This window comes from Tupaia chinensis, unplaced genomic scaffold, assembly GCF_000334495.1.
Source record: "Tupaia chinensis unplaced genomic scaffold, TupChi_1.0 Scaffold000303_1, whole genome shotgun sequence".
NCBI classification, from domain to species: domain Eukaryota; kingdom Metazoa; phylum Chordata; class Mammalia; order Scandentia; family Tupaiidae; genus Tupaia; species Tupaia belangeri.
Genome location: NW_006159793.1, coordinates 1258049 through 1269601, shown reverse-complemented (window position 1 = coordinate 1269601; position 11553 = coordinate 1258049). Strand labels below are relative to the sequence as shown.

At 56.5% G+C, this 11553-nt stretch overlaps 1 protein-coding gene across 1 annotated transcript in view; it reads right to left on the bottom strand.

The window, feature by feature from the left end:
* PPARGC1B (PPARG coactivator 1 beta) overlaps positions 1-11553 on the bottom strand; it is a 44099-nt gene that overhangs the window by 3462 nt on the left and 29084 nt on the right. Inside the window, exons 6-11 of the mRNA XM_027772822.1 lie at positions 10405-11551; positions 8996-9032; positions 8214-8278; positions 6284-7079; positions 2376-2451; positions 159-280 (exon numbers count right to left, since the gene is read on the bottom strand). Coding sequence (XP_027628623.1) covers positions 159-280; positions 2376-2451; positions 6284-7079; positions 8214-8278; positions 8996-9032; positions 10405-11551 — 2243 coding nt within the window. The remainder of the gene's footprint in view (positions 1-158; positions 281-2375; positions 2452-6283; positions 7080-8213; positions 8279-8995; positions 9033-10404; positions 11552-11553) is intronic.

Here is an 11553-nt window from a genome sequence, read left to right as displayed (position 1 = left end):
CGGACTGCCTGGCCCTCGTAACCACCAGCACGTGTCTGCTGCTGTCACTGGGCCTGGATCACCAGGTATAGGCTGTGGACTTCACTGAATTTGCTCCACAATCTCGAATCTCTTCTGTCCCAACACACTGCCCTCTGTGATGGTTTGACTTGACTCACCTCTTACTCCTCGTCAGCACCTGGCACTCCACGATCTCGCCAAACACTTCGAAGCGCCTCTTCAGCTCTCGGGAGCTCATGTCGTTGGAAAGATTTCTAACATACACCACGCGGCCTTCGCCCTGCTCAAGAGGGGGGATACAGGGGGGCCCAGTCATTGCCTGGCTTCTGAAGCCCCTGGGTGGTGGGCTCCCATGGAGTTCTCGCCTCTGGCCCTGACGCCTGGCTGGGTGGGCAACACCAGCTGGACTCAGGCTGGCAGTGATGATCTTTATGCCAGACGACCTGTCCTTGCTGGAGGAAGAGGCTGTTGAGAGTGGAATGGGGAAGTGGCCCCAGAGGACGCGACCTCTTACCTGAGGGCAATGAGCAGAGGCTAGGCTGGGAAGGGAGAGGGCTCCGTCACCTTAGTCTACCTGTATGTTCGGAAGCTCCTGTATGGGGTTTTGAGGTCTGAGTAGGGGAACTATGGGGTGCAGGTACACAGGTCTCAGAGGATGGTGGGGGGGCAAACACTGGGGACTCTGGGGGAGTCAGAGTGGACTAGAAGGGAAGGTATGGAGACAGGGAGCTCTAAGGCCACTGGAGGCATCATTATCTTTGGTTTTGCCAAGGTAAAGTAGCTGAAGCCACTGTGCAGACACCGTGACCATGAAGCCACCTTTGGGAGAGCTCGGTGCTGTGCCAATGGGCGCCCGGCGCAGCCCGGAGAGAAGGGGTGTGGGAAAGCCGGGGCTGCACCTCCCCGTCTGCCTCCGAGATCTGTCATGTGATCTAGTTGAAGCAACCTGAAGAGTGGCTCTGACCTGCCAGAAAACCCCGGCCTTGTTCCGGAAACCTGTGTGCCGTGAGCAAAGCCAAGTTTCCGGTGTGGATGGGCTTCCTCTGGGGGCAGGTTAGACACTGTCGCTGTCCAGCCGCCCTACCCATGTACCAAAGGCAGTGAGCCTGGGAGCCACATGGAGCTCGGCTGCCAAAGTCACAGGAACTGAGTACCCCACCATAATACGTCAAGGGGCACCTCAAGAGAGAAACCCCCTCTTCCCAGCCTTCTTGTAGTTTCTTGAACTCATAAAACTCTTCCTGCCCTTGCCCCAAACACTGTCTCCTGAATCTTGGCTTGGTTGCTTTTTCCCACCATCAGGGCCTAGCTCCCTGAAGATGCCCTTCCCTGACCACCCACACACATCACCCCAACAGCACTAACACAATGCTTATTTCCAACATTTTGGCCGTGACGTTAATTACACCTCAGCGCTCACCCCGCTCTGTAATTACACTCTTTTGCCTAGAAGCCCACTGTCTACCTCTCCCTTCTGCTCTAACCAAGACAGACCTCGTCTGTCTTCTCATCGCTGTCACCCAAAGCCTATGACAGTGCCAGGCTTATCACACCGCGGGCTGATCACTCCAGACCCCAGGAAGCCACTCGGCACAACCTGTGGCCCTCAGTACCTGCTTGTAGCGAGCTCTGTGCCTCTGGGATGTGCAAACCTCAGTGTCTCTCCCTGCCTCCCCGACACCAAACGGTGGGGGAGAAAAACACCGAGTGGGAATCTATTTGTCTTTCTGTGTTCCTGTCCTGCGTTCTGTCCCTCATTTCCAGTGAGAAGGCAGCTGGCCGACTTCAGCTCCTCACTGCAGGCCCCTGAGGCGCCTTCTCTGTGGGGAGCTTTGAGCAGGTTCCAAGCAGAGCCACGAGCCAGGATGTGGACAAACTCTGGGGGAGAGTGGTGAAGGGAGGAGGGACAGGGTTTCTAGGCCCCTTATCCCTGATCGACTTGGGGGAACCCTGAGGAAGCATAAGGCCCAACCCCCTTGTGTACAGATGAGTGAAATGAGGCCCAAGGAGGCTGGGGGACCCGCCCGAGGTCACATAGAAGGTAGTGGCAGGGCTGGATAGACCCTGATCAGCCCAACTGCTCTCTACCACGGCCTTCCCTCTTAGCCATCCTAAGACCCCTGATGCTGAGCCATAAACCCGGTCTCTTGGCTGGATTCACAAGGTGCCACCTTTAACGCTCTTTCGTGGCTTTTGAGCTTTTCAATGAGAGAAATATCGTGGCCTTCTGCAGGCCACCGTCCCTTTATTCCCAAGCAGGGGCTGAAGGCCGAAGGGCTCACTAGCTAGCCTCAAAGGGTCCATGAAGCCCTGTGCTTCTGGGTGTCCCTGATCATCCCCATTTGCTCCGGGCTCTGGGGTCCCAGGTCACTTACAATGGCCTTTTCCCGCCGTTTCCTGGCATGCCGGCCACGTGGGGTTCCGTCTGAGCACGGCCCTCTGCTCTCACATCTGTCAGTGAACAAGCAAAGCAGAGACACTCACTCTCAGGAGGGATGTGGTGGACAGGGGTGGGGTGGCTGCAGGAGGCCAGGGGTTCCTGAGAGCAGAAGCGGGCCACCCCGTCCTGCAGAACGACAGCCCAGGACTGCGCGAGTCTGAACACCTGGCCCGTGCCTTCCGCCCTTTCCAGAGCAGATCGTTGGAACCACCGTGCTACCAGCAGTGTCCCTTCCTTCTTTTCTTTTCTTTTTTGAGAGGTTTTTCGCTATAGGACATGTGCGCTGGCCAGACAGACAGAGAGAGACACAGAGACAGAAAGCAAGAAATCAACCCCCAGGGTCAGCCTGCAATCCCTTCTCCTTCATTCTCCTCTTGGGATCTTGGGCACGCACGCACATGCGCCCGGCGTGAGTTCTAAGCCACTGGGTCTGAACCACGGTTGACTACGTGGGAGTCCAGCGACATAGCCATTGTGCCAACTGCTGGTTCCCTAGTGCCCTATCCTTCTAAGCCTCACCTTTCTTTCTTCCTTTTTTTTTTTTTAAAGGGCTTTGCTATGAGTGCATGTGTCTGCCAAAGAGACAGAGAGACAGAGAAAGTGAGAAGTACCCTTCCGAGAGGATGGCCACACCACAATCCCTTGTCCTCCATCCTCCTCTTGGGATTTTGGGCACACACGCATACGTGCCTGGAGTGAGTTTTGATTTTCTCACACCACGGTCAGCCATGTGGGAGTCTAGCACCTTACCCACCATGCCACCTGCGGGCCCTGCCTTACCTGTTCATGCCACGGTGGTTGGAAAAGCCCTCTCACTGCATTAACTGATCTGAGGAAAAAATCCCTATAATTCTTGTTTTCTCCAGTTTTTAGAGGAAAAAGTCAAGGCTCAGGTTTAAGATGAATTTGCCAGGACCAGCAGATGGTAGTTGACTGTGGTTTGAGTCCCAGACCTAGTGGTTTAAAACTCACACCAGGAACATGTGTACACATGCCCAAAATCCTGAGAATGGAGGAGAAGGGATTGCGGTATGGCCCTCCCCTAGGGGGTGATTTTTTTCTGTCTCTGTCTCTCTGGTGAGCGTATACACCCTATAGCAAAAGAAAATCTCTCTCTAAGAGGGAGTGGCCTAAAGCTAGAAAGCGGAGAAGCCAGAGCGAGGGGCAGGTCTTTGACTGTAGCCCCACACAGCTCCCCGTGTCCAGGCCAGCTGTCAGGCTGACCATTCCACACAGCCAAGCAGGCTGCTGGGTGCCTCACGCCCACAGCCCTCCTGGCCTCTCTGTTCACTGCCCTCGGCAACTGGTTTGAAGCCTTGAGGATAGCACGGGAACACAGGAATGCAGACTCAGTGTCAGGTAGCCTGTGTTTGAGTCCTGGCCCCATCCCCTCCCTGCCAGTCAGGCCAGCCCCGTTGGCTTCAATTCCTCATCTAGAAAACAGACACAATCGAGGGTGTCTATCTCCCTGGTCACTTGTGAGGGTAAAGTTAGAAAATGCACGTACATGCTTAACCCAGAGAATGTGCCATACTCCATGTTTGCTGCTTTTCTGTTTAATCTCTCTGAGCCTTGGCTTCCTCGCTTACAACGTGGGGATGAGAAGCAGATGCACACTGCATCTGTGAAGCTAAAATAGGGTACTACGAGGTATGTGTGTATGCATGTGTGTGTGTGGAAACGGAGACTTGAAAAGTTCATGAAAAATGAAATAGAACTAAAGTAGAAGCTTATTCTGGTGCAAAAATATTTCCAGCCCATGCATTGTTTTTTCATAGTATGCACTGTCCTCTAACTTCCTGAAGACCTCCTGTAGAAAGGGATGGGACCTGCAGACTTTAAAATGCTCCCTCATAATAGTGCTGCCACCCACTGACAGCAGACTCAGTAGGCCTTCCTCATCTGAAAAGCCCAACATGACTGGGAAGTGCTGTGGGTTTGGGGCTAGGTGCTGTTAAACAGCTCGAAATGCACCCGGTGAAGGATGGTTGGTGTGGAAGCACAGGTGACAACTGGGTCAGAAGGCTGGTTACTAGCTCACCAAGCTTACCGGGGCTGAGCAGAAAGTGAGTTAACCAATTGACTTTCTCCAGTGAGCAGAAAAAGCCAGTCCCAAACCTGGCCCCAAAGTGGGCAGAGACAAAGAGAATCTGTGGGAGTTTCTAGAGAGGTTCTCAACTCTTCTCCAGCAAAGCCATGGATACAGGCCCTGCCCAACCCTGCTGAGCTGGGCAGGGGATGGAGGCCAGGGAAGCCCTGCTCTGGCTTTGGGATGCCCTCCAAGAAGACAACCCTGGCCGTGTACTGAGCAAGTCTTTGTAAGGCTACCACCTCGTGCGGACATGGAGCGGGTCAGCTCACAGCAAAGCAGGGTACCAGCTGAACTCAAGGTTGGCCCCATGGCCTAGTGGTTAAGGGACCTGGATCCCACGTGATCAACCATGTAGTTCAAATTCCAGATCCAGTAGTTTGAAAAACACACCAGGCATGTGTGCGTATGTGCCCCAAATCCCAATAAGATGGGGAAATGGAGTTCAAGAAGGGATTGTGATGCGATCCAAGCCACATTGAGGGGTGATTTCTTCCCTCTCCCTTTCTCTCTGGTGAGTACACATGCCTTCTGGCAAGTGGGGAAAAAAAAGAAAGAAGAAAGAAAGAAGGCTGAAGCCTGGACTAGCAGGGCTGTAAGGCAGGAGCTACCCCTGGGGAAGGGGAACGGGCCAGAAAGAAGCCCTGACGGGACTGACGGTTCCCAGCTTACTCTATAGAGGGGCATGCAGAGAAACTGCAGGAGGCCTCATTTCAAGTAACAGACCAGTTAGGGCTTCTTAACGTTAGGGTGCAGTGAGTTGCCTAAAATGGAATGGCCAGTCAGATGTATATGCGCATTAATGGGGAGCGGGAACTTTGTTTTAATCAGATTTTTGGAGTTAAGAGTGACCGATAGAGAACTGTAAATCTAAAGCTGAATTTTTCTAAGAAATAATATCTTCCTATGACCTGAATTCTGGTCTCCGAGGACAGCACTCTGGCAACATTATCACCACCTGAGAAAGTGCTAGAAATATTCTGCACTCCCACCCCAGGCCTATGGACCAGACCCCGGGTGGGACCCAGCCCTCCGGGGTACTCTGAGCTGTGCTCTAGTGGCCTCGCAGGTCCTCCTCAGCCTCCCAGAAAATCCCGACCTGCTGTATCCATCAGAGAGAAGCAACCAGTGCCCCACTCCACCTGCTTCGTTCTTTCTGTCCAGCGCCCCAGCTGCCCTGGGGCTAGCTCCCTCTCTGGGCTGGCTTGGTGAGCACAGGGGAAGGAGGGAACAGGTCCATGAGGCACCACCTACACCAAGGCGCAAGAGCGCTCAGGGAGTGGCTGGCTGCTGGAAGCCACTGTGCAGCACAGCAGGATGGGAAACTGAACAAACCCATCTCTGTGTTTCCTGGAACACAGGTGAGAATACCCCAGTCTCTCTTGTACCTGTGGAAGGCACAGGTTTTCAACTGTGTGGATGCACGTATGTCCACACAAAAGTCTCTCCCCCGTGCAAATACGAAAGCAGAAAACACCGATGAGTAAGGGCATGTTTACTGAGGCTTAAAGCCACAAAGTGCCAGGAGATTGGTTTTCTTCCTCTCACGGGGCCAGGAGATTTGGAGTGCTCCCAACTGTCACACACCAGGTTTTAGTCCCCTCCAGGACCCCCCAACAGCGCCCAAGCAGAAGACCACTCTCAGGGTCTCCGGCAGCCTAGGTTCTACAGCAAGTTCCCAAGGCTCCTCTGTCCCCTGGGCCCCTAGGAACTCGGGTCCTCAGTTGCCTGCTGCCCCCCACCCCAGGCCATACCTGATGTTCCTTCGGGAGGCTGGTGACCAGGAGCGGCAGGACGAAGAGCCAGAGCTGGAGCGGCTGCGGGAACAGAGCTGCCGGCTGGCCTTGCTCGGTGGGCTCTGGTAGGGGCAGTGGTCGGAGCGAGGGGGACTGACCCCTGAGTCGTCTTCATCCTCCTCCTCTGCCTCGTCCTCCTCCTCTAGGAGGAAGCTGCCCTCCCCACTGCTGCTGCTGCTGTCCTCAAAGACAGTGTCATATTCGGGGCTCTTGCACGAGGCCAGGTCTTCTTCCTCCAGGGCGGTCTCAAGCAGCCCAAAGTGCTTGGTGAGGCTGGCGCGGATCTCGTGGTCTTTCAGCAGCACACTGTCCTTGGGGAGGGTGCCAGTGTCACAGCTGCTGTCTTCCTCCCTGCCAGGGGCCTGTACCTCCGCCTGCCCGGCACCCTGCTCGGGCCGGTCCTCGAGGCGGACCCCAGACGGCTCCCAGGACCTCAGCACCTTCCTCTGCAGGGCGCCCTCTGGCTTGAGCACCTGGCAGTAGTCGTGGTCTCCAAAGGAACAGGAGAAGGGGCGCTTCTGGCCAGCCTGGGAGGCCGGCTGGGCTGTGGCAAGCTGCAGGTGGGACAGGAGCTCGCTCCGCTCCGGGTGCTTCCTTGGCAGCTTCTGGGCAACCCCTGGCACAGTCCCGAGCTGAAGGCCCTCAGGGGAGGGGAGGCTGGGAGCTGTGTCTTTGTCCGGGTTGTGCTTGATGTCCGGCTTAAAGGGGTCCTCCTCTGTGGGCTTGTACGGAGGCGTGGTGGGCGGGGTGAGTCCTGCCCGAGCAAGAGAAGACACATTAGATGTAAAGACAGATCCGTCCCAAGGATGTGGAGACCCCGGTGTGGGATGGTAAAGCAGTGGCTCTGTGCCACCACTCCCCCACCCCGACGGATGGCAGGCGCCACTAACTGGCCACTGCACCGCTGGCTCAACTTGGATGTGACCTGGGACTCTCAATTCTCTGGAGGTGGCATGTGGTGAAATCCATTTGCCCATCCTTTCTGTAGCCTGGTAATGCCAGTCGAAGCCACCCAGTGATCCGAGAAACCCCCAGCTCCACACCATTCACCCAGCCTTCCCCACTGCCTCTGCTGCCTCCCAGCGTGCAGATTGGGCGGCCACCACGGGGACCGCCCACCTGACCTGACCATCCCACAGCCCTTGCCTCCATTCTCCCCTGTGCACCAAAGGGACGGCGCTAAAAGGCCACCTCTTCCTCTCTGGGGCTCCTGATGCCTACAGGCTAGAGATCAGACACGTCTGCCCTCCGGCCCTTTGACTGCTCTTTCCGGACCTCCCCGCCATGGTTCTGCCGTGGGGCAAGACCAGGCGCTGGGCATCTCGGGTGCTCCCGTCCTCACTCCTCTCTGCCTTTGCTTTGCTGACTCTGCTGCTGGGCAAACCCTTCCCCTTCCTCCTCTTTCCAACGTCTATTCTTCCTTCAAGCCCAACCCAGAAGTCCCCTGCTCTGGTGTCCTGCAAAGTTGTCCCAGGCCACCCTCCTGCCCGGCCCCGCCCCCTTCCCTGCCCCCGGGCTCTGGCACACGCTGCGAAACCTGCATAGCAAACACTGCTCAGCAAACACTGCTCGTGACGCGAGTCTCTCTCCTCCACAGGGCTGCGGGCTCCTTGGGGGAAGGATAGGGTCCCTTTCTTTTCTGGCCCCGATACCCCCTTATGTGTGATTAGTGGACGAGGAACAGCTGAACCCCAGGCCCTGACTGCATCTCCTCCTTATAACACGCCCATCGCAAATCTCAACACCCAGAACGGCCTCTGGAGCGGTGGCAGGCAGGGCTCAGCAGTCACCCCCATTGCCCGAGTTGTTCCATAGGGCATTCCTTGCCAGGAGTTCTGTTAACTCCCCCAGAGGAAGCCTACCAGCCAAGCCTCCCCAACCTGCTCACCTGCCGTGCCACAGAGTTCCACGGTCAAGGTCTGCTCAAAGCTCTTCTTGCCAAAAGGAGGGTTGCTGCCGGGGTGGAGAGGACAGGAAGAAAAACAGGTCAGCGGTAAGCCTCCACGTCCCTGAGCACCCAGGGCAGGAGGGTACACATGGACCCTGCTCCCACTGCCACTGGAAACTGGCCCCGGGGAGAATTTACTGTGAGGAGAGGGCTGGGGGTTCATCCTGGCTGGGAGAGGAATTCGCTCTGAGAAGACACAGCGGAGGTCTGCTGGAGGGCGGAGAGAAGGCAAACGTGGTCGGCCTCCCTAGTTTACAGACAGAGCAATTGAGGCCCAGAGAGGGTAAAGGAATTGCCCAAAGCCATGCAGCACTGTCTGCTTTGACCCGTGGAAAAAAAGAACTCAGTGTCCGCGAGGGGGAGCTGGGAAATGGCCTAAAGCCCTGATTCCCCATCCCTCCCCTGGCCTGCAGAGGCCAGCTTCTGAAAAGAAACTTTTCTACGGGAGCCTGGCTATTGGGGCCCCAAATAGCAATCAGGGAAGGGGTTAGGGGACAACTCAGGGGCTGATGAATCGGACCACCAGATCCAACACACACACACACACACACACACACATCCAACAAGACAAAATCTCATGGATTAATACACCAAATATCCTCCAAAATCTACCTTTGTGACACACACACACACATACACACACACACACACACACACACACACACACATCCAACAAGACAAAATCTCATGGATTAATACACCAAATATTCCCCAAAATCTACCTTTGTGACAAGGCCAGCATGAGGCACCTGGGAGAGTCTAGAAAAAAGACAAAAAGAAAAATAAGAGTCCCCACCATGGCATCGCTAGCAGATGTTTCTCCCTCTGGAGGAGACCCTGATTTCCAAAGGAGCTAAGTGGGGCTGCCCTTTGGGCAGGTTACCTTAAGGCCTCTGCCTTTTTTAGGAAAGGGCAGGAAAGACTCCATTCACCCTCCATCCCAATCTCAGCAGACACCTACTGACTTTGCTGGATGATAAGATGGGTACAAGGGTGACCCCTTCTGGCCAAACAGGGCAGTTCAAGCGGTGAAGCGCTCTGACTGGGAAGTCTCACAGCAGAAGGCTCTGGATAAAGCCTTGCATGGGATGGGCCACTAACCGGCTCTTGGTTCCGTAGCTTAAAATGGCGATAACAACAGTACCGACCACACTGGCTTCTTCTGAGGTGTCAGTGGGATAGTCTGTGTCAAGGTTCACACCGGTGCCAGGCTCAGTAAGCACACAATTGACAAGGGTATTGGCATTATTGCCATTATTATACACATTTCAAATTCGATGATGGCCTTATAACCCAGTGATTAGGGAAGGCAGATCCCACATGGCCAACTGGTTCAAATCCTCACCCTGCTGGCTTGAAAAACATGCTGGGCGTGTGAGCGCATGTCCCAAATCCCGACAGGCTGGATGAACATGGGACTGTAGCAGGACCACACCCCACTGGGAGGTGCTTTCTCCCTTCTCTCGAGTGAGTGCATGTGCCCCTGTCATTAGAAAAACATCAACTTCGGGACCAGCAGATGGCATAATGGCTATGTCGCTGGACTCCCATGTAGTCAACCACAGTTCCAGTCCTGAACCTGGTGGCTTAAACTCAAGCCAGGCAGGTGTGCGTGCGTGCCCAAGATCCTGAGAGGAGAATGGAGGAGAAGGGATTGTGGCGTGGCCATCCCCCCTGGGGGGTGATTTCTTGCATTCTGTCTCTCTCTTTCTAGCAAGCGCACACGCCTTATGGCAAAAACCTCTCCCCCCAACCCCCCAAAAAAACATCAGCTTCATTGTGGAGCTGATGTTAGAGAGCGCGCCTCTGTCTTGTCACCCCCAGTGAGCTGTCTTTGTGGCACCCATCACAATTCACAATTATCTTCCTTTTTATTTGTGTTTTGACGGACTGTCTCCCCCTACCCCCCGAAACATACACCCCACGAAGGCAAGCATCTTGCTCCTCGTTCACTGAGTGGCCCCTCATCCACGCATGACGGACAACACAGAGACGTTTGAAGATCTGCTCCAACTAGCCCACTGCAGGGGCAGGGAAGCTGGAGGCCAGACAGGAAGGGAGTGGAGAGGAGGGAATTCGTGCCTTCACCCCATCCCTGCCCCCACTCTTGCGGACCACCGACTCCCACTACCTCTGGAAGGGAGCTGCGGGCAGCTGGGGTCCTCATCGGTGTCCCCACACCCACTCTCACAAGGGCTCTCCAGGGCTGGGATCTGGGGTCCCCGCAGGGGCTGCTGGCCTTGGCCACTGTCCTCGTCCGTGGGGCTGCCCAGCTCCCCTTCCATGTCGTCGGCCTCGGGGGCCAGGCACGGCAAGGCCAGAGCACCTCGGGGCTCCGAGGAGATCAGCGACTCGTCCGTGAATGCCAGCCAAGGGCCCAGCTCAGGGTTCAGTCTCCGAGACCGCCGCACGGGGCACACAGAGCTCTCCGGCTTCCTCCCCAGCTTGGTCCACGGCAGACCTCGGCCTGGCCTTCTCCTGCCCCACTCCTCCTCCTCATCCTCCTCCTCCTCCTCCTCTTTCTCTTCTTCCTCTTCTTCCTCCTCCTCGTCCTCCTCTTCTTCCTGCTGCCGCCTGGCAGACCGGCTGACGTCCCCTTTCACCTCTAGCCGCAGTGGGCGCAGGCTGGGTCTGGGCCCGCTGCTCTTGGGCGAAGCTGCAATCCTCACCTCCTCCACAGGGGATGAGCGGCCAGGGGAGGGCTGACTGTCTTTGGGGGGCCTGGGCTTTGGCCGGGATGAGAGGGAGGCGTAGACTGGTGTGGCCAGGCGGTAGGGCTTGCTGACGTCACAGAGTACATCTTGAGCTAGAAGTTCCCTCAGGATGGAGAACTCAGACAAGGAGGCTTTGGGGGGGTGCTGGGACCGGGGCCGGGGCCTGGCCTGCTTAGAGGGGCTGCCGCAGGGCTCGGGGGCTGGCTCTGGAGTCTGCGGGGGCAGCTTTCTCTGGGGGAGGCAGTAGGTGTGCATGTAGCGGATGAGCTGCACCATTGCCTGCATGTCCTCCTGGGAAGCCTGGGCACTGGGGCCTGCCCTGCCCGGTGCTGGAGAGTCTCTGGGAGAGGCTGGGGCTGGCCGGGGGCTCGGGCAGTCCTCAGCCAGTTCCTCGTCTTCCTTGGCAGGGAGCCGGGGACTCAGTGGAGGTGGGGGCCGCAGGCCCCTCTCTGGGGAGCAGGCTTTCGCCTGGGGGCAGGCTGGCACGGAGGTGAGGTGCTTGTGCAGTTCTGTACAGCTCCGGCTCTGGGACGGCGGCCCGGGGGCCCTCTTGTCTTGGGTGCTGC